The following is a 23,743-nucleotide window of genomic DNA, read 5'->3' as shown; positions in this document are numbered from 1 at the left end:
ATATATATATATATATATATGTTCATATTCTGTTTATAAGTATTGGAAGTTCATCAGAGATATTAGTCTATAGTTTTCTTGTTTTGTCCTTACCTTGTTTAGGTATTAGAGTGATTCTGACTTCATAGAAGGAATTTAGGAATGTGTTGGCAAGCATTTCTGCAGGATTGGTAGGTTCTGGAGGGAAGATACTGGTTTGATCTTTCATATTGTTCATATATTTGCAATGAGATCTGAGCATGTGGAAACTCTTTGTTCTACGAATGATATAGATAGAGCAGTTTGGGGCAGAAAAGAAGATGTGCAGGCAAGTTGTGCCTAATATAGGGAATAGCTTGGGAGACATGAAGAAGTCAGGTGGACAGAAGGAACTGAACTGGTATATAGGATGTGTCTCCTGGTCTAAGCCTGAAGTGTCTGGGGTAGATCTGGCTGTGTGAAGAGGTTAGTTGTGGTGTGGGAGGTTGTGAAGTTAGAATGTGGATTGGGAGGTAGGTGGGCTGGGTCCCAGAAGGAGTCTAGAAATTGGTTATTGTGCAAGCAGGACTAGCCAGACTAGGCCTAGGCACTGGATATGGGGCCCAGATTACATCTGGGTGGATGGAGAGGGTGTACACAGGGGAGAGTCGGAGTCAATGGAGTAGACCTGGAGAAGGGTGTGGTGATCTGGGTGAGTGGATAGTAGGGGAAGTGCAGCAGTGTGTGGGTCATGGCAAGTAGTGTGGGTCCTGGTGAAATCTTAAAAGTTGCTGTGCAAGCAGGGGTGACCTGACAAAGCCAGGGCACTGGATGTTGACCCCAGGACAGACCTGGCTGGTTTAGGAGGGCGTGTGGAGGAGAAGGTCAGGCAGAATCATCTAGCTAGACCCTGGAAAAGGATGTGCTGGATTCCAAGCTCTAAAAATATGATGAAAGTCAGTGGCAATTTGTTGAAAAAGTGAAAGGGCAAGGGCTGGGAACATTGTAGGAAGACTCTGCATTCTTACAGACATGTTCTGATGCCACCAAAGTAGCTCTGCTCTTTAGTTCTTCCTGCATTGGTGAACAGTAAGATTTTGTTGAAGAGAAGAGAAAAGCAGAAAATAGAAATGAATCTGGAGACCATGGCACTGGGCTCTGGTTGCTTTTATGAAACAAACCCTTTGGGCATGTTTGCTCTATCTGTGTTAATGTGCAGGGGAAACTGGAGGAACTTGAAAAATAAAGCTAAGTTATCTAAGTTAAGAAATGACTCTAGGAGGGAATATTAGATTTCCTAATCTGTAGGATATACACTGTAGGACAACCTTGGGGCTACTTGCCAGTTTTCAAGCATCTGGCCAGTTGCCATGAGAGAGGTGATAAGTGGTGAGCATCCATCTCCAGGGATTACCAGACAAGAAGCTTAGCAACTAAACTGAAAGAACTGGGAGAATTCAACTGATTTTATTTGAGGAAACTGAATGTATTTCTAAAACTACGTCTTTACGAAAGACTCCAGTTAAGATGAGTGATTTTGCCTATGCCTCTGTACATCTCATTCACCAAGTTCTTGCTGTAGGGATGAATTAATTGCTAGCAGTGAGGTATATGAAATATAGTGCCATGCAGGAATTAACAATGTTCATAAAAGCAAGTTTTCTTAAAATAAAGATACATTAGACTTGTCACAGATTCAAATTATGGAATTAATTTGCAAGACTTGTTTTATAATATGAAATTAATGTAATTTCAAATAGTGTATTTCCCTAGTTCATCATTATAAAGACAACTAAATGTAGCATTCTCTTTCAATATATCTCACTAAAGAGAAAAATTGGAATGACAGTGCATACCTGTAATTTGAGCACTGGGGAGACACAAGCAAGAGGACCGTTATAAATTTGATGCCAATCCAATTTACATAGCAAGTTACAAGCCATCGAGAAATACTGTCAGCATCCTATTTCAACAAAACAAACAAGAGGGGGAGCACTAACCATCTCTCTTCTCTTGAAAGAGATCAAGTAGTAAATCAAAATATTTAACCTTTTGTTTAAGAGAAAGAATGACCTATTGCTGTCATGTGAGTATATTGGTGTTGATCAAAATCTATATATAGGGCCAGGTGTGATAGTTCATACCTTTAATTCTATTACTATTATTAATAATAATTTTATTTATTTATACCCAAAATGTTGCACCCTCCCAGTCCCTCCTTGCAGAGTTCTTCCCTGTACCCCTCATCCCCTTTGCCACTGAGAGGGTGTCCTCTCCAGGAACCCCTCCTTCCTGGGGCATCAGGGCTCTACAACATCCTCTCCCTTTGAGGCTAGACAAGGTAGTTCTCTGCTACATATGTACCAAGGGCCATGGATCAGCCCATGTATGTATGATCTTTGGCTGCTTAATCTCTGGGAGCGCCCACGGGTACAGGTTAGTTGACACTGTTAGTCTTCCTATGGGGTTGCCATCCCCTTCAGTTTCTTCAATCCTTCCCCTAACTCTTCCATGAGGATCCCCAATCTCATTCTAATGGTTGGCTGTAAGTATCTGCATCTGTCTCAGTCAGCTTCTGTTAGAGCCTCTCAGAGGACAGCCATGCTAGGCTCCTGTCTACAAGCACAGCATAGCATCAGTAATAGTGTCAGGGTTTGGTGCCTGCTTATGGGATGGATCCCCAGTTAAGCCAGGCACTAGATGGCCTTTCTTTCAATCTCTGCTTCATTTCTGCACCTGCATTTCTTTTAGAAACAAACAATTTTGGGTCAAAATCTTTGAAGATGAGTATATGACTGCATCCCTGAACTGGGAGCCCTGTCTATCTACTGGAGATGGTCTCTTCAGGTTCTATCTCCTCACTGTTGGGCAGTTCAGCCAAGGCTACCCACAGTGAGTCCTAGGAGCTACCCCTATCCCAGGTCTCTGGTAATTTTTAGAGGTTCCCTCTACTCCCTACCCCAGGCAGCTGCATATTTCCATTCATTCTCCTGGCCCTGTGGGCTTCTCTCCTTTCTCCCCACATACCTGATCCTATACCCCTTTTCTCCTCCTTCCCTCTTTCACCCAGGTCCCCCTCTCTCTGCCTCCCATTATTATTTTGTTCCCCCTTCTAAGTGGGATTGAAGCATCCTCACTTGAGCCTTCCTTCTTTTACTTCTTAGGTTGTGGGGTATATCATGGGTATTCTGTAATTTTTGGCTACTATTTATCAGCAAGTACATACTATGTTTGTCTTTTGGGGTCTGAGTTACCTCATTCAGGATGATATTTTCTAGTTCCATCCATTTGTCTGCAAAATTCATGATGTCCTTGTTTTAAATAGCTGAAGAGTATTCCATTGTGTAAAGAAACCACGTTTTCTGTATCCATTCTTTGGTTGAGGGACATCTGGGTTGCTTCTAGTTTCTGGCTATTATGAATAAGGCTGCTATGAACATAGTGGAGCACATGTCCTTGTGATATTGTGGAGCATATTTTTGGTATTTTCCCAGGAGCAATATAGCTGGGTCTTCAGGTCTACATCTGATAGAGGACTAATATCCAGAATATATAAAGAACTCAAAAAGTTAGACTCCAACAAACCAAATGAGCCAGTTAAAAAAATAGGGTGCAGAGCTAAACAGAGAATTCTCAACAGAGGATCTCGAATGTCCAAGAAGCACTAAAAGAAATGTTTAACATTCTAAATCATCAGGGGACTATAAATCAAAGTGAGCTTCTACCTTACACCAATCAGAACAGCTAAGATCAAAACTCAAGCAACAGCACATGCTGGTGAGGCTGTGGAGAGATGGGAACACTCCTCCATCACTGGGGGATTGCAAACTGGTACAACCACTCTCAGTACCAACCTGGCGGTTCCTCAGAAAACTGGAATAGTTCTACCTGAGGACCCAGTTACACAGCTACTGGGCACATACCTTTAATTCTAACTCTGGAGATAGGGCAAGTGAGTGGCTGTGAGTTCAGTAATACTCCTCTATGTAGTGAATTCCATTCTAGCCAGGAAAAAATGAGATGCTGCTTTCAGTTGTATGTTGAACATAAAAACATAAATTTCAGCAAGCTATAAGGCTCTTTATTTTTTATCCTGTATTTCAAGTTTATTTTCTTATTTATAATTTGGCCTCTTATATTTAAGTATGTAATCCATTCAAGTTAATTGTTACAGATAAGGATCAAGTTCATTTTTAACATGGATTCTTCATTACTCTTTGTTAATCTACTGTACGTCTCCCTAAAAGTTTATTTATTTGTATATATGCTATTTATGTGTTATAATCTGTTCCTATATGCTATATGTGTACCTCTGGCAAAGGGAAAGGTGCTAAGTCCCATGGACCTGATGTTATAGCCAGTTGAGAGCCACTCAACATAAGTGTTGAGAACCAAATTCAGGTCCCCTGGAAGAACAGCAAGTGCCCTTAACCACTTAGATAGCTGTCCACCCCCGTACTTACCTCTTGTAATTGCCTTGGTCATTTTATTACAAGTCATCTGACTATGTCCATGTGGGTTTCTCCTCAGTTAATAAAGACCTTCTTTGACTCCATGTGACTATTAAATAAAAGTATATCACTCTCAGTTCACAGTGGTGCTCTTCAGAGAGCTGTAGATGTGCTGTTTGAACTTCCTCTCTTCTCACAGAGCCATCCTTCTCTGCTATTCCGCTAAGACAGCTCTCCCCAGAATCATCATACTATTCTTTTTTCAAAAGTCTTTTTGTTGGTTCTTTGTGAATTTCACATCATGCACCCCAATCCCACTTACCTCTCTGTCCCCTTGTACCCACCCTTCACCCTTGCAAGCCCCAAGCCCCAACAGATTAAAAAAATCTTGTAGAAAGTGTAGTGTGTCAGTGTGTCTTATAGTATACCCTTTTGTCCACACTTCTTTGCTACAAATGTTCATTACAGTGACTTGTTCGTCTGGTATTAGGCCTCTGGCATCTGCTACTCTTAATATTGGAACTTCATTATTCTAAAGTCTGGTACAGAGGCCAGCCTGGTCTACAGAGTGAGTACCAGGACAGCCAGAGCTACACAGAGAAACCCTGTCTCAAAAAACTAAAGTCTGGTACATAGGTTTATCCTTAGCTTAGGTGATTCTCTACAGTCTTGACTGAAATAGCATCCCCTTGTCCTTTCCTATTCATCTGCGTTGTTGTTCTTATGCCTATTTCTTAAATCCCAAAACCTTTAGGATTCTTACAAAAGCCTCTCTTCTTCTCATCCTGAGGGGATCCCTGGCAGGTATCCAGGCCGGGAATGAATCCTAAGAAGAGATAAGGATGAAAACCCAGTGCAGATTGACTCCATCAACTTGGATCAGACTTTGGGGAGCTTTAATGACAGGCAGTTTATCCCCAATGGATTTAAGCCCAGTACAATTTGAAAAGAAGATGAATTCTAGAGATAAGCTACCTGTACTAGCTTAATGTCAAGGGTTAGGCCATCAAGTAGATAGACAGAGGTTGTTTGGCTACCGCTGGTCCTGATTGTAGGAACTTGATGTGCCTGGCCCAATAAATAACACACATCACCAGATTATGAATCACTTTCTGTTCTTAGCTTTCTGCAAAGCTGTTTCCCTTTCCTGGTTTCTCCGGAGCTCTCTGTAGGCTCAAGGACCTCCCATGCTATGCTCCCCTCACTCTGTATGTATTCCTTTCTTATTTTCATTACTCCTCCAGGAGAAGAATCTCAAATTTACATCTATTTTACTTGACTATGTAAATCTATCTTCTAGGTCCACAACCTTGTTGAAACAAAAGTATCTTGTATATATTTTGTTCACATTTATCTTCCCATGTTTAACACATAGAACCTCATAGAAATTTATAACTGTTTACTTAGTGAACAAATAAATATATGAAAAACTAATCAAACTTGAGAGCATACAATTATTCTAAGTGTGGTATTTTAATGCCACCCTTTTGCTGATATCACCACATTTAATGATTATAACTAGGCACATAAAGAAAGTATATTTACATTATAATCACATATTTTGTTTCCAATGAGGCTTAGTATTGCTCTTACAGTTGGTAAGGAGCCTCAGGAGAAAGAGGCAGAAAGGGGATTTTGGTCTGAGATGGGAAGAAGGTTAGAGAGCAAGGGAATATTTGCAAATTTTGCAAATGCGATTTCTAATGTGTTTTAGTCTATAATTTCCTACAGGAGCAGTCTATATGAATTAAGAATAAAATATTTACTGGCTCTGTTAAATTCTGATTGTAGGAAGAGGAAAAATACTTATAAAGACTTAAAGTTTAAAAAACAGTATATAATACTTAAAGCCCTAACAAATTCTCCAGAGTTATATATAGGAAGATGTAAGCTAGATAATATAGCTTCTTTTAGATCTAGTAGGATACATCTTTTTATAGTGATCTGAGTTGTGTCAAAGAATGTATCCGCTGCAATAATAGGTGTAGAGTCGGACCTAGAGCTTCTCTGAGGAGAGCTTATGCAGCTTGTTGCTACTCTCAAGAGGCTCACACCTTCAGAGAGACCAGACACACAACCTCAACCAATAGGGAAACAACATCTATGAGGAGGTCAAGAATATGCATTGCAAATTGCTTGGCACAACAAATAAGGTATTTTGCCAATACACATGGTTTCATACTTGCCAAGCACAGTAAACTATTTCATAAGCATTTAGGGATTTTTCTGATATGGCTAGAATATGTAGTTCGTTATATTTTTCTGTCTCTTTCTTTCCTACATTTCAGTGAACGGTTTCTGGTGAGACTGAACAAGAATGGTGGGCCAAGGAACCCAGAGAAGATAGAACGAATGTGTGCCCTTTTTACAGTATGTGCAAATTCTCTTTACCCTTTATGTGTTGACTCTAACCAATGGCTGCTGTATGGATATTGTCACTCTGGAAACAAACATCTGTTCATATCCCCTCACCTCCACTGGTGAGAATAGAAATTGAGTTATGTTCCATCAAGTTTTAATGAAATATTTGTAGAAAACTTCAATTAACTATGGATTTTAATTGAAATTTTATTTGAAAAATCAAGTAGTTTTTACTAATGTAGATGTTATAAGCTATTGAATACAAAAGCTGTGGAATCCTTGGTATCCACCAGATTTACAGATTAGAGGAGCATTTTAGTAAATGCATATAAACTAAACCAGTCCTCTGTGACATAGCAAATGGAGCTCCCTCCCCACCAGACAGGCTGGCCCAGTTCAATTTTCAAGTGACAAGGATATTCATATGTAAGAATTCAACAAGAGATTACTTACACACTTAGCTCTTATATAAACAGGCATAAAAATGTCTCTTGTTTTACCAGAAAATGTGAGGGTATCAAAGTCTAGAAAAGCCTCTTCTGAGACATCCTCTTTCTGCTTTAGAAATGAGGCCACTCTACCCCCAATGTAGGGAATGTCAGGGCCAGGAAGCAGGAGTGGATGGGTTGGTGAGCAGGGGGAGAGGGAGGGAAATTGTGAAGGGAAAACTAGGAAAGGGGATAACATTTGAAATGTAAATAAAGAAAATATCTAGCAGGGTAGTGGTGGCACACGCCTTTAATCTCAGCACTTGGGAGGCAGAGGCAGGCAGATTTCTGAGTTTGAGGCCAGCCTGGGCTACAGAGTGAGTTCCAGAATAGCCAGGGCGATTCAAAAAATCCCTGTTTTGAAAAACTAAAAGAAAAAGAACTTTATTATGACGATTTTTTTAATGTCATCACAGTAAGTCAGAATTTTTATTTAGCACTTTATCTGTATGCGCCCAGAGGCCAAAGCTGTAGCATCACCTGTATAAATACAAAGTGTGCATGACACTCACACCACGCCACAGGGCTGTGAAGTGTGCTACTGTGTAGTTCCCTTTGGAGTACAGCCTGGAGTTTCAAATAGTATTTTTTTAATTTCTTGGGAATTCCATACATCCTTTATCATATTCATCCTCTTCCCTGACTTCCTCCATAGTCATACCCACGCCTTCCTCTTCCAGCTTTGTGTCTCATTAAAAAAAAGAAGTTGAGTCCAATTTGTGCTGCCTGTCTACTCTTGGTTGTTTGGCCACATGATGGAGTACTCTTGATAATGATGCTAGATGCTTTCAAGAGTGTGTTAACACTAATTTAGGCTATGTAGATGGAACTGTTTTCTTTGAAAATATGTCCAACCTTCTACATACTTAAGTAATATGTAAATTTTATGTTCAAAGAATGAACATAAAATGTTTTGCTTCTAATTTCTGATATCTATTGTATATGCTACTAGGAATAAAAATAGTGTTACCTTGAAAGTATCATTTAAAATTCCATTTTTATTTTTATTAAACTTTTTAAGATTGATGTGTACAAGTGTTTTACACACACATACACGCACTCGCACACGCACGCACCATGGGAAAGCCTGATACTTGTAGAGGTCAGAAGAGGGCACTTGATCTCCTGAAACTGGAGTTCACATGGTTGTGAGCCACCATGTAGGTTCTGGGAACTGAACTTCATTCTCTGAAAGAACAGCAAATGCTCCTAATCACTGAGCTATTTCTCTAGCCCCTAAAATTCCATTTTTAAATTAGAAAAAAATGTACAAAATGGAGTCTAATACATCCACTCAATATTAAAAGATAACTTTCATATAAAAATATATCTTTATGATGCCAGATACACTTATTATCTTTAATAACTTTTTGTAACTTATTTCAGTTACTATTTTTTAAGAACTTAGCAGTATATGGTAACCATTTAGAGTCCAAAACTTCTACCTGCCCTTTCTGTATGACCTACAGTGTCTTCCTGGTTCTGTTGTTTGTTGAGAGCCATTCAGCAGGACAGAGCTGGGATTAAAGCAAGACGAGCAACACACAGAATCCTGAGAGTGAGAGGAGCCTCTTTACATGTCCATGTGCCTTAATTCTAGTCCATTAGTCTAGTTTCACTTAATTCTAGTTTCACTAATTCTAGTTTCACTTAATTCTAGTTTCACTAATTCTAGTTTCACTTAATTCTAGTTTCACTAATTCTAGTTTCACTTAATTCTTAATCCTTTCCAGTTAAAGGATAGAAATCAAGAAACATGGTGACTCTGCAGTTAGAAGCTAACCCAAAATCATGACTGCTCTTTTTTCCTTTCCTTACTAATAGAAAGACAAACATGTGAACCCACCCAAAAAGTGAAAGAAGGACAAAAAATGGAGCTGAGAGGATTTTTCTTTTCTTTTTTTATTATTTTAAATTGCTTTATTTATTTACATTCCAAATGTTGCCACCCTTCCTGCTACCCTCCTCCAAGAGTTTTTCACCCCATCCACCTTCCCCTTTGCCTCTGAGAGGGTGCTCCCTCACCCATCCCACCCATCCCCCTTCCCTGGGACATCAGGTCTCTACAGGATTAAGCACATCCTCTCCCACTGAGGCCAGACAAAGTAGCCCTCTGCTACATATGTACCAGGGGCCATGGATCCGCTTATGTATGCTCTTTTTTCTGGAAGCTCCCAGGGGTGCCGGCAAGTTGATCCTGTTGGTCTCGCTTTGGGGTTGCCATCCTCTCCAGTCCTCCCCCTAACTCTTCCTTAGGGTTTCCAACCTCAGTCCATTGGTTGGCTGTAAGTATTGCATCTGTCTCAGTCAGCTTCTGGTAGAGCCTCAGAGGACAGCCGTGCTAGGCTCCTGTCTGCAAGCACAGCACAGCATCAGTGATAGTGTCAGGGTTTGATGCCCGCCCATGGGATGATCCCACGTTGGGCTGGTCACAGGATGGCCTTTCCTTCAATCTTTGCTCCATTTTTGTCCCTGCATTTCTTTTAGACAAGAACAATTCTTGGTCAAAAATTTTGAAGATACGTTGGTGACCCCATCCCTGCACTGGGAACCCTGTCTTTTTACTGGAGGTGGTTCCTTCAGGTTCCATCTCCACACTGTTGGGCATTTCTGCCCAGGTTACCCAATTGAGTCCTGGGAGCCTCTCACATCCCAGGTCTCTGGGACTTTCTAGAGGGTCAACTCATTCTCTACCCGCTACCTCTGGCAACTGCATATTTCCATTCATTCTCCTGGCCCTGCAAGTTTCTCTCCTGTCTCCCCCTTTACCCATCCCCTACCCCTCTTCCACCCAGGTCCCTTCCCTTCTCTGCCTCCCATGATTATTTTGTTCCCCCTTCTAAGTGGGATTGAAGCATCTGCATTTGGGCCTTCCTTCTTCTCTCCCCTTTGTTCTTAGTTATGGCAGACCTCCTGTGAGACATGTAGGCTAGGGAGGGCAGGGGAGCAGGCACACCGATCTGCAAAGAATTCAGGTGCACGTGCAGACAGGAAGGAAAATGAGGCTAAGGCAGAGCAGACTCGATAGGTAAGGGAAAGGAAACTAACCTGTATGGTTCAGAAGTCTCAAGTCAAATGGAGGTGGGGAGAGGGGCAGCAGGAGAATGGAGGTCCCCCTAAGATAGCAGGCTGCTCACAGCAGCTGGGCTTGTGGCCCAGAGAGCTGAGCTTGGAGGGAAGATGGGGAGGCGGGAGGGAAGGTTACCTACAGGTTCGGAAGTCTCAGATCTGATTGGGATTTTCCTTAGAGGTGAAAGGGAACCTGTTTCATGAAAGGCAAAGGTCACTCCACCAGGCATTACTAAATCACAGTAAGAAGCCAGTGGGTAACCTGATGATAAATCTGAAGCACAATAGATGGTAAGTAGGTAGATAGACATGTATATGAATACTATGAAATTATTGTAGCAGTTTTACTATTCCTAGTGTGATGCTCTAAATAAGAAAATAGCAACTGTGTTACTTTACAGTGTATTCTAAATATAAAAATTTAGACTGATTTTGTAACTCTTCAGCTTTTAAGTTTCTTATATGGAATCAGATTTGTTTACTTAAAAGAAGCTCTTTAAAATTTCCAATAAGATTATTTTCAGGGCCAGTAAGATGACTCAGCAGACAATGTACTTGCTGCCAAGCCTGATGACCTGAGTTTGATTCTAGCTCCCGCATGGTAGAAGGAGAGAACTGATTCATGCAAGTTGTTCTCTGACCTCCACATGCTTGCCATCATACACATGCTCCCTCTATAAATAAATAAACATATAAATAAGTAAATAAATAGAAGGAAAAATATTTTCAACATTATAACTTGGCACAGATAATAACAATAAATAATCTAAATTTAAACCCAAATATTTTATCAAGATTTCACTAAGACCAAATTAAACTCATTTACAGGAAATACGGCCAGTGTGTAATAATGACTTGGGAATGGTGGGATGAATATAAAGTTAGTATAGAATACATTTTTAGCATATTAATCATTAATGAACTTTTAATATTTTGCTGCATTTTATTGCACTGAACATTTCTTACATTACAAAATGGTTTCACATGATGACAGAATAAACGTGGATGATTTCCATTGTAAAACTTTTGTAGCTACTTTATTAGATGATCTAAATGAGCTAGAAGAATACTATCAATAAAACAATTTCAAAGGAATATATATTCAAGTTTTCAGTATATAAATATTTTAAGTTTTTATTTTAATAAGATTTTCATGCAATGTATTTTGATATTTTCCCTTCCTCCCAAGATAGTTTCCAGATCCTTCCCAGCCTTCCTACCCACCTAACTCTTGTTCTTTCTCTCAAAAAAAAAAGGGAAAAAAAAGAAAAAGAAAATTAAAATGAAACAAAAAAACCCCAATAAGACAAAAAAGGAACAAAACAAAATGAAACATGCACATGTACATGCACACACACACAGTCTCTTTTATGTTAGATAGCTACTCCTGAGCATGGGGCCTGCCGTGGAGTATGGTTGATATGCTCTGTGACACTCCACAGGAGAAAACTGATTTTCTCTCTCTAGCAGGTTTCAGTTGCAAATAGCTTCTTAGTTAGAAGTGGGACTTTGTGTCCACTTCCCCTTCTGGGATTTTTTATTTGGTTGAACTTGTACAGGTCTTATAGTTGCTATCATAGCCTGTGAGTTCATATATGTATCATTTCTGTTGTGTTTGGAAGATACTATTTCCTTAGAATCGTCCATAATGTCTGGTCCTTCCAGTCTTTCTTCCTCTTTGGCATAGACTGCTGAGCCTTGAGGGGAGGGCAGATAGACACATCCCATTAGACCTGAGTCCTTTGAAGTAGCTCATTCTTTGCACACTGTGCAATTGTGGGTCTCTGTTAGTTCCCGTCTATTGTAAGAAGACATTTCTCCTTTGAGGGTTGAGCAAGGCATGTACATATGGGTATAGCAGTACGTCATTAGGAATAATTTTATTGCTGTATTCCTTTAGCAAAATAATAGCAGTAAGTTTTCTCCTAGAGCTCATGACTTATCTAGCTCTTGGCCATTTGAGCAGTGTCAGGCATGTAATCTATCTCATGGGGTGGATCTTAAATCCAACTAGAAAGTGGTTGTTATTCCTAAGATTTGTGTCACGTTGTACCAACATTTTCTGTAGGCAGGTTGCTGTTGTAAGTCATGGGTTTTGTACCTGTTTGATATTGATGGTTGTAATATGTAGAGTACCTTCCAGTGTCATAAACACTAGTTAGTTAGGAGGGGTTAAACTTCTAGTTGAGCACCAGCTTGATTTTTTATTGTTTAATAACATAAGTAAGAAGTGTTTTCAATAATAGGGCCTCTCCCCCCTGTATAATTCGTATATTAAATGTTGTATTCTATAATCTCCCTTCTCCCACCTGTAATATATACTGAAAGCAAACTACTAATAAAGTTCAAATGAAATTTGAATGGAAGGAAATTTATCGTAATTTTCTGTGCATTATTTGTAGAGATTTATTTATTCTTTTTCTTTCCTTAGGATCTGAGCAGCAAAGACATGAAGAGAGATTTATACATAGTTGCCCATGTGATCCGAATAGGTATTGTCCACTTTAGTTCTCACGATTAAGACTGTCTGAACTTAGGATAAATATATATCTGAACTTTGTCTTTCCTGCAATTTCAGGTCTTGGGATTAGAATCTAGCTATTTATTTGTTTATTTATTTATTTATTTATTTATTTAGCTTTGCCTTTAATCTCAGCTGCTTCAGTAGCTGGATTTGATACAAATGCATACATGTTTCCTCCATTTCAGATCTTCTGTCCTTCTTGCTTTTGGACCCAAACTTTGTTTTTTAAGTGGTTTCCTTTTTCACATTCTTCCTGTCACGTTGCCTGCTTCTGTGTATGTCTTTTTCCTCCAGAGTTTTTACAGCGATACTAGAGTGCCAGCTAGTGAACAGGTGGTATGTGCCCTTTGTTGTAGTTTCTGTCCAAAATATGCACTTGTGCCATTTCTTTCAAAATTAGAGTCATTTTCACCACTGCAGATGAGTAGCAGGTCATATCTACCCAAATTGAAATGAAAGAATGTGGCTTTTCACTATTTTTCCATTGTTGGATTATCCATACATATTTCAGGTTTGGGTGGTATGACTAACCACGTTTTCCTTAACAGTATAAGTTCTATAGTACGGTGTGCCATGTTGTCAAAAATATGTTTGATTCTTTGACAACATAACAAGTATTTTGCATTCATAAAGCATTTGTTGAAATGGCAGTTTTCGTAATTCCTTGTATCATTGTTGGCACAGACTTGCTCACTTGGAGGAATAAGCAGCCATCCACAACCAAGAGTTCTCTCACTTCCACAGAAGTTCAGTGGTGCCTTCTAGCATTAAAATTTGGTTAGAGGAGGAACACAGTGTCCTCTTTTCCAGTGTACACAGTTTATAAGTGCAGCTAAAAATACTGAAGTTCTGTCATTAGTATGGCCATAGTTTAAATCTGGCATTACCCTGATTTTTCTAAGAAATTCATCAAGTCATTCTTATATTTATATGATTAATAAATGCATGGTTGGTGTTCATTGAATGTGACACAGAAAAGGGGCTTAAACCAGAGGTTAATTTGGTGTACGTGTACATAGATATCCTTAGGTGACTCACTTCAGCTCCTTACCCTTCTTAGAGGATCTGTTAGGTACCTATAGCTCTGATGTCATTGGATGATAATTAGAAGATGTTAGAAAGGAGCATGGCTTCTCTGTGTAATTGCTGCTTTCTGCTGTACCCAAGGCCGGATGCTCCTGAATGACTCCAGAAAGGGCCCTGCTCACCTGCACTACAGGAGACCATACGGCTGTGCAGTGTTAAGCATTCTGGATGTTCTACAGTCACTAACAGAGTTAAAAGAAGAAAAGGACTTTGTTCTTAAGGTTTACACGTGAGTAATCCTACATATTAGGAAGAGTGATTTGCAGCATGCCCTGAGAACAGCAGTTCTCAAGCCGTGTGAACATAGACTTAGCATGTGTAGTATAGGAAGGTTAATGAGAAAGCAAAGATTGTGATCTAAGGTTTCAAAGGCTCTGGAAGTTTTATTTTTGCTGTATTTCCTAGTTACTAAAACATCTGAACTTGGAACTTTCTATCCTAAAGTTAAAGTCTGATAGTACACATTTCTTACTCATGCTGTAATATTCATTTTCTGTGTAGAAATAGCCAACTTTATTATATATTTTCAGAAAAGCTAACAATATAATTTCTCATGTATCTTAGATACAAAAATCTTTTTTTGTTGTTTTGTTTTGTTTTGTTTTGTTTTTTCGAGACAGAGTTTCTCTGTGTAGCCCCGGCTATCCTGGAACTAATTCTGTAGACCAGTCTGGCCTCGAACTCAGAAATCCGCCTACCTCTGCCTTCCAAGTGTTGGGATTAAAGGTGTGCGCCACCACCGTCCAGCACAAAAATCTTCTTTATGTAGTACTTGCCTACCAGTTACTGCTTTTGAGCTAGCCAAGAATGCAGATTATTTGAAAGAATTATTATGAGTCAGGTTATGATGTATTTGAAGAAAAGCCAAAACTTTTGAGTATCCAAGACCTTATTCTTCTTTTCTGCTGCCATAGATCTCTTTGTCACATCCAGCATGGCACGGGACTGTTTTTAGCATTCCTCAGCCGGGGGATTGACTTCTAGATGGATTTCCTCTGCTCATGGTCCTTGTTCAGCAGGAGAGACAGGAAAGGAACCAATAGGAGAAACAAAACAGGAGTATATAGATTGTCTTTGCTTATGGGGATCTAGAAATAAATAGTAGTCTCAGAAATAATTAATGGTGAATTTAGTGAGTTTTTGTTTTGCTTTTGTTTTTGTTTTTGTTTTTAAATAATGAGGATGTTTTTGAAACAGTAATTCCAGTTGGCTTGAGACTCACTGAGTATTGTAAGGTGGCTTCTAGCTAATGATCCTCCTGTTTCAGCTTCCTGCTTGGTGGGATTGCAGTCATAAGTGACTGTGCCCAGCTTTACTGAATTCTTAAAACAAGTATATAACTGATAGTTTTGAATATTTATCTTATTTCATGTTTATGAATGTTTTTCTGCATATATGTAAGTATACCATATTATGCCTGGTGTTTGCAGAGGTCAGAAGAGGGCTTGGGTCCATCCCCTGAAACGAGTTATGGATGGCTATAAGCCACTGTGTGGGTGCTAGGAATCAAACCCAGGTCCTGCAAGTATAGCCAGTGCTTTTAACTACAGGCCCGATTTCTGTTAATTTTTTTTTTTTTTTTTTAAAAAAACAGTCCTCTGTTAGTTTTAACATAGTATCATTTTCCCAAGTTAAGCTAAATACTGCCAGTCATTTTGTTAATAAAATTTTACCATAATATTCAATGTATATTTTCCTATTTTATCTGACTTAGATATGAAATGAACTTAATTTATAATTACACTTAATTCAGGACTTTCTATACTCAAGTACATTTAATTATTTTCAAAATAAAGGTTCAACTATATTTGGTATGTATTTTTTCAGCTCTGTTTGTGGTATTGCAGAACTTATAGGTTGAAAATCTTTTGTGGAAGTAGCCATTTACAAAGAAACAGTTGTCTAGCTTTCTCCTTAGTATTATGAGTCAGAGTTTCTAAAAATACTGAGTTTCTTCTTTGGTGGGTGGTCAAGCCTACTTCTTCATTTACTTACCCTTAAAAATGAGTGAACAGAAATCCAAGATCATTGTTATCACCATTTTATTCCATTATATTCCTTCCAAAATGCGAAGGGCTGAAGGATGGATAGTACAGATGGTGTATCCGTATGTAGTGGTAATCCTCGCGCTTACACTGCATCCCTTCTGAAATCTTGCTGGAAGGCTTATTTGTCCCATTGCCTCTAAAACAGCAGCTTTCAGTACCAATATGCCACTTTGTAAGAAGTATATTCTCTTAGCCCCTTCCTAGGGTTGTGTCAGTTCTAAAAAGCCAAAGAAAGCTGTGTTTATAGAAAGGAATAGTTATTTTACCTTTTGAAAGAGTAACAAATTTAAAATGTAGGATGACTTTTCCACTGGAAGAGATTGCAAGACCTTCAAACAGATTCCCTAATTTAGGGTTGTGAAGTTGATTTCCATGCACTGTGGAATCCTTTCAGAGTTAGGAACTTAAATCTGTACCATCTCATTGAGCCTAGCCCTCAGAAGATGGAGGATTTTTCAGTACATTTCAGGTGATGTTTGTTCAATTTAATCATAAACCTAAAGGCTTTACTAATTTCTAAAAGTACTTTAGCCTTTGTTATGATAGAATTTTCTAAGTATGAAAATCTATTCTACAGACTTAATCAGTAATTGGCAAAATCACCTCTTTTGTTGTTAACATTCTCGTTATTTTTAGTATTATGCAGAGTCATCTTTACTAGAGAAAATTCAAACCTCCTGTCTCTGCCAAGGCCAGTACTATGGTTTATAGTATTTTTAAATACTATAAGTGTATGTGGCAAGATGCCATATCTTTTTAAATAATTAATTAATTTATGTATTATGCATTCACTTTACATCCTGTTTGCTCACTGTCCCCCTCCTGGTCACTCCTTCCATAATCCTTCACCCATTCCCCACTTCCCCATCTCCTCTGAGTGGGTGAGACTCCCTGGGGATCCCCACCCCCAACCTGGCACTTCAAGTCTCTGCAAGGCTAGAGGCTTCTTCTTCCACGGAGGTCAGACAAGGCAGCCCAGCCAGAACATATCTCACATACAGGCAACAGCTTTTGGGATAGCTCCCACTCCAGTTGTTCGGGACCCACATGAAGACCAAACTGCACATCTACTACATATGTGCGGGGAGGCCTAGGTCCAGCCTGTATATGTTCTTTGGATGGTGGTTCAGTCTCTGAGAGCCCCAAGGGTCCAGGTTAGTTGATTCTGTTGGTCTTACTGTGGAGTTCCTATCCCCTTAGGGGCTGCAATCCTTCCTTCTATTCTTCAACAGGAGTTTCCAAGGGTGGGCGTGTGGCAAACTGAAGGGGGAGTGGGGTGAAGAACTCTGGGAAGGTCTGGGAAGCGGGGTAACATTTGGAATGTAAATAAATAAAATAATTTAATGATAAAAAAGAAAGAAACATGTTACGTAATATGTCATAGTTATTACTCAATGTTTATAAACAATACAACTAATTTTACTACTTAGAAAAGAAAAAAAGAGTTCCCAAACTCCACCCACTGTTCGGCTATGGGTGTCTGCATCTGTCTGAGTCAGTTGAGAACCACATCCTTTTAGTAAAATGATAAAAAGAAACTGAAACATGAAAACTAGGTGGTTTTCTGAGTCAAACACTTTATAATGAATAACCAAAATAAATAAATAAATAACCATCATATGCATTTCAGTCTGATAAAAATATCATGTTACTTGTTTCCTAGGATAAAGCAGAAAAAACATGTTGTCAGGCTTTAGGAAACTAAAGACAAGAAGTGCCAGGAACTAAAGGCAATATTTGGAAGGGATAGGTATCATGAATAATGAATTAGACCAAATATAAGAAGATTCTGAGTACATTATGACCACTGTCCAATTTTACAATGACAAAAGCTTAAGCAAGCATTCATATAGGGACAATTTTAATAAAAGGAATGTTAAAAATATATATTCTATATTACTTGTATAAAATTTATTGTAAATTATATACTCTGCCTCATACTCTGTCAAATTGAGTTGGTTATTCTCCATTCTCACATTGTATGAAAAAAATGTCATGAATTCATCATATGTAGCTATGCCATCATGGCTTTGCTATAAGTAGAACCACTTTCTGCGTCAACTGACAAGATTTTCCAAGGAACATAATTTTTGCCTCCATAGGGCTCCTTTTTGATGTATCCTTTGATTCCTTAATGATGCTCTCTCATTTGAGAACACTATGACTTGATCGAAGTGATTGCAGGAGGTCCTTGTTGTTATTGCCATTTTTATAGAGAAGTAAATTGATATTAATTGGTTTCTGGAGTCGTAACAGCAGAAGTTCATAGAGCTAGGATTTGAACCCAACTCCTCTTCCTTCACTCTGCCAGCACATTTTTGTTTCCCATTTCAAGTGATGCTGCATGTGTTATACTGGCAAGAGCCTCCATTTAGAAGCTGAGTGATACAGACTCATGGGACTGCTGTATGACGTTGAGCCTACTATATGCCTCTCTGAACCTCAGTTCTTTTCACTCTAAGGTGGAGATCATGCGACCTGTTTTGAAAGACTAATGACTAAATCTTGTATGATAATGTCCACGAAATAACCATCACAGGTGACCCTTGACTAGTTTCTACATTCAGGCACTCTGGTAAACATTTGGCATTGTTAACCTACCTAGTTTTCACATACACTGCCTAGCACAAAAGGCCTGCTCAGCTGATGGTAGTTTCTCATCAGTTTTAGATTACCAGGAAGGACTTGGTTTGGTCATGCACTTCTTGGCTCTATGCACTTCTTGGCAGCTCCTTCAGCTCAAATTGCCCACATTTCTCATGTAGCATGGCATTAGATCTGTGAGAAGAGGGGGCTTCTAACATAAACAACAGCAAAGACAGCATAGTTTCTTCCTTATGAGGTTTGCAAATGTGCTTTTAGTTGAGACATAGAAATGTGTTTGTTGCCTAAACAGTTTCCATCAGGACAATAGAGGGTAGATACATGTCATGAGAATGCATCTAAAATCAATTAGATTGATCAATTTATATCACCTTGGTCTTAAAAACTCCATTTGAAAAAAAAAACAAACTCCATTTGATTAGTCAGGTCACTTCTATATGACTGTGGGTTTTTTTTTCTTTTAAGTTCATCCTTCTAATTTTTTCTTTCTCCCTTTACACTAAAGGTAAAGGCACTGTGAACTAATTTAGTATTGATGATGCCCCTAAATATGCAGGTTACCGCCCCTAAATGTACAGGTTACCGCCCCTAAATGTGCAGGTTACCGCTCCTAAATATGCAGGGTACCGCCCCTTTTCTAACATAAGAACTTTAACTAAATAAAAGTAGGTAGATCCCAGAAACAAATACATAAAGTTTTAGTCAGTATTAAAAGCAGTTAACTCAAACCTTGACCAAAATTTAATAGTTACTCTTAGAAGGAGGCAGACAAGATGAGAATATTGCCTGACATCAGGCAGACAAGAACACGGGAGCCTGACGTGGGAATGAGGCTCTGCAGCCTCTCCTGGCCTCCTTACCTGCCTTTGGGATCAGCCAGACCAATGTTTGGACACCTGTCTGATCTTACTCTCCTTATCTGAAAAGATGGGAATGATGAAAATACCGCCATGCTCTTGTCTTCATTTTGGAAATGAATGCAGCAGTTACTGACCTTTCGCAGGCACTCTTCAAAATGCAAACTCATAGGTCTTAACAGCCCTTAGAATATTTTAAATGGTGTTTGGGCTACCTATCCAGGGAAATATGAGTGGGTATTCATCAGAAACCCAGAAATGAAGGGGATAATAAAGTAGTAGGGAAGCAATAAATAATGAAATATGCTTTCATGAGTGAGAAGTGTGCTATGAACTCTGTAAAACCTACACACCTGCCCTGTGCTTCCGAATGCTTGGAGAACCCATGTGGAAAATAAAAGTTGTCTGTCCCTCTAATTTAATCCGTGGACATGCTACTCAGTTGCCTATGCTTGTTCTCCCTGTTTTGGAGAAAATGAGCTACCACAGCGGTACACAGATGGTGACATCTTTCATGCATCTTGTAAGTGAAGACAAACTATTGACATCAGTAATCAGACTGTACATAATAATTTGATTGGATATAAGATGATCATGTTTCATTATAATCATGAATCATTTGATTATTTAATAAATGCTCACCTTTAAAATATCCTAGTGATTGGATAAAATAAACTGATGAAGCTACATCCATCTAAATAAAATGATTTGAGTATCTTCTTCTTATCCTTACCCCATACTTAACATCACTCATATCCTCATCCTCAAATACACAGGGAGCATATTTATTACTCGTCATTTGTCTTGTAATACAGCCTCATCAAGTTAGCCTTTGCTCCTAAATCGTAGCAATGAAATAGGTCTTCATATATTACAGAAGTCACTCAGGGCAAGATCAGGCCCCATTGAAAGCCATCATTACTAATCCACATAGGAATAGTTTTTTTTTAATCTTCTAATTTCTATTTTACCTTCCTCTACACATTTGTCTGATATTTAAGCACAGTATGTCAGTCTGTCCTGAGATCTATGTTCTTTCTTCTGCCTAGGTTGTTGCTCTTTCATTTTCAATGTCTTTTTTTCTCTTGCCAGGTACTTCTTATGTCTGTTCTCATATTTCTGAGTAAATTATTGGTGCTTTTTCTCTTCCTTTTTATTTTAAAATCATTTTCTTTTTCAGAACTCAGTGAGCTAGATGTGGTGGTACATGCTTTGTAATTCCTCAAGAGAATGAGAAAGGATAATCATGAGCTGATTGTTAGTCAGCCTAGGCTAAAGTGTGAATGTATAAATATCTCTGCATACACAAATGTATATATATATATTATAAATACATATAAAGAATATGTATTTAAATATATATTTGAATATATACCTGTATATACACACATACACATATATTTTCTTGTTCTGTCAGTTGGAGAGACCCAGAAGCAACAATATTCCAGTTGCAATGATTACATTCAGAGCACAATTCTTATATTTGAATATTGTTCTTCAATTAAAGGAACCAGGGATCTTTGGAAGAGTAGATGAGCCAAGAATTAGAATAGGACATATACAAAATGATTCTGAAACAAAGTAAGTAAATGCTCATAAATATTTTTTAATGTTCAAGGAGTTGCATAAGGGGTTACATGTTAAAGGAGCATAGAAGAGTCAACTGACTGAACTCTCAGTGGCCAAATATATAATTAAACCAATGCTGAGTTTTATTTCAAGATATTTAACTTATCTCTAAATTATTATTATTATAAAACATTATTGTGTAAGTAACTTGCAGAGAAGAAGCAAATCTTTGTAGAAGGATCTCAGATAGTACATGTAGATGTTAAACCCAAGATGCATAATCCACTGTTCTTTTAAGAGGAGATATGCATAGAAATCTCTTTCCAAATGATACAATATGGAAGATGAGGGCTAGGATGGAGAATAAATAAAATAATATATTTAAAACATACACACACATATACATACACATACAGAGAGAGAGAGAGAAAGAGAGAGAGTATGTGTGTGTGTGAGTATGTGTGTGTGAGCACTTCAGCCACATGAGCAGGGTTAGCATCCAAATTAGCAAGCCAGAAGTGGAGAGATGGCTCATTGCTTAAGAACACATAATACTCTTATAGAGGACCAGAATTCAGTTCCCAATACTCAGGCTATATGGTCACTACTTCTAACTCTAGCTCCTGGGTTTTCATACCTCTAGTCTCTAAAGTTCACACACATTCATGTGCACATACACCCTCCCCCACATATATGTACATATATATGTATATATAATGTAAAAAATAAAATTAACTGATAATTAGTGAACCTGCATGAGTCTGATCTAGGCCCTGTGCACATGTTATGGTTGTATAGCTTGGTGTTCTTCTGGTACTCCTAACAGTGAGAGTGGGAGCTGTCACTGATTCTTTAGCTTGTTTTTGGACCGTTCCCCACTCCTGGGTTACCTCGTCAGCCTTACTATGGAGAGGATGACTAGTCTACTTCAACTTGATATGTCAAGTTTAGGATTCCATGGGAGGCCTTTACTTCTGAAAAGAATTGAAGGAGTACTGGATGGGGGGAGGAGAGAAGGGAGGAGGAGGGCTGGGAGTGAAGGAGGGAGTGTAAACTGTGGTTGGATATGATGTATAAGAGAATAATAATTTTTAAAAAGGAAATGTTGTGTTAATAATGTGTAATTATTTATAATTTAATAAAACATCACTTAGTCATTACATTACTGTTAGTGGTCTTCCTCCCCAAATAAGTTACCTCAGTCTAGTAAGGAAAAGCCTGCACAAATACCAGTTTATAGCTTTATAAAATAACTGACAGTTACTTCTCAAGACTGGCAAAGTTATTCTAATGGAAAGTTTGAGGGTTGTGATAGTTGAGTTATCTAAGGAGACATGATGCCATGGATCATGGATCATGGACCATGGATCATGGCATCATGGATGGAAACTTGGAGTAGAAAAGAAAGGATGGACTTAGGTGATAATCAGACCTAACAATAAGGTTTAAATGGTTGCTTTGTTATTTTGACAAATGTATTATAATAACCGAAAATGTTGGTAATTGGATAAACAGTATGGGAATATATGCGAACCGTTGTAATATTTTATAATTCTTCCATGGGTATAAACCTGTTACAAAATAAAGAATGTAGGTACTTAAATAGAAAGAGTCTACCTAGCATAATGGCCTGTCTGTAGTAATGAGCAGGGCCACTTTCATAGTTATAAGAGGCATTTAATAAGAAGTCTGTAAATAGCAAATGATGGACTTTATACAGACAAAACATGTGCTCAGAGTCTTCCCTGTGTAGTCTGAGGCTTTGCGTTTCTTGTTCTAAGACAATAAAGCTTCTCCTTACAGGATATATCTTACCAGCACTAGATAAAGCAGTGCACCAAGCATGGCCGACAATATTTTATAAAATAGGAATTATGGTATTCCAAGAGCAAATGAAGTTTATTAATTATGGCTAAGTACATTAAAGCTAAAACAATATTGCTTATTTAAGTATATTACACTGTAGATAGAATAGATTTCTAGTTAAGAAAGGGGCTTATATTTTATTTTAATGTTGATAAAATGTTACAGAAGTATTTTTTTTATGCTGGTGAGAAATGTAAAAGAAAAGGAAAACTATAGAAGGTGAGAAAACCAATGCATGTGCAATTCTCTGAACTTGATAACTCACTTTCTCTTTATACTAATCCAAACTAATGACTTGTGGATAAGAGTGGGTACATAAGTGATGTGTTTGTCAACCCAGAATGGGATTTTTGTAATTTAAAATTACAGAGTAGCCTTCTGGTCTCTCTGGGCTGGTGTCCTGAGCAGACCTTGGGCGCAAGCTCCGCAGCCAGTTCCACAGCACACAGAGGAAGCCCCACTTTCAAGTGCTCTAACAAGCCCAGGATCACAGGATCCCAGAATCATAGGATTCCAGAGACAGCTTGGCTTTGAAGAGTTCTGACACAACCAGGATCATAGGAAGGACAGGCTCCAGTCAGATTTAGCAAGGGCAGGTAGCACTAGAGATAACCAGATGGCAGGGGGCAAGCATAAGAAAATAAACAACACAAACCAAGGTCACTTGGCATCATCAGAACCCAATTCTCCTACCTTAGCAAGTCCTGGACACACCATTACACTGGAAAAGCAAGAGTCAGATATAAAACCACTTCTCATGGTGATGATGCAGGACTTTAAGAAAGACATAAATGGCACCCTCAAAGAAATACAGAAGAACACAGGGAAACAGCTAGAAGCCCTTCAAGAGGAAACACAAAAA

The 23,743-nt window shown here is 38.6% G+C and overlaps 1 protein-coding gene across 10 annotated transcripts in view; it reads left to right on the top strand.

Moving 5' to 3' along the window:
• The window catches only part of Dock3 (dedicator of cytokinesis 3), a 299,780-nt gene that overhangs the window by 159,240 nt on the left and 116,797 nt on the right, over positions 1–23,743 (top strand). For all 10 annotated transcript variants that reach the window (XM_031343655.1, XM_031343658.1, XM_031343657.1 and 7 more), the window contains 3 exons: positions 6,698–6,779; positions 12,759–12,819; positions 14,019–14,166. In XM_031343655.1, coding sequence (XP_031199515.1) covers positions 6,698–6,779; positions 12,759–12,819; positions 14,019–14,166 — 291 coding nt within the window. The remainder of the gene's footprint in view (positions 1–6,697; positions 6,780–12,758; positions 12,820–14,018; positions 14,167–23,743) is intronic.

Source organism: Mastomys coucha, unplaced genomic scaffold (genome assembly GCF_008632895.1).
Source record: "Mastomys coucha isolate ucsf_1 unplaced genomic scaffold, UCSF_Mcou_1 pScaffold23, whole genome shotgun sequence".
Taxonomy (NCBI): domain Eukaryota; kingdom Metazoa; phylum Chordata; class Mammalia; order Rodentia; family Muridae; genus Mastomys; species Mastomys coucha.
The sequence above is the reverse complement of the archived record's forward strand: the minus strand, read 5'-3'. Positions and strand labels throughout refer to the sequence as shown.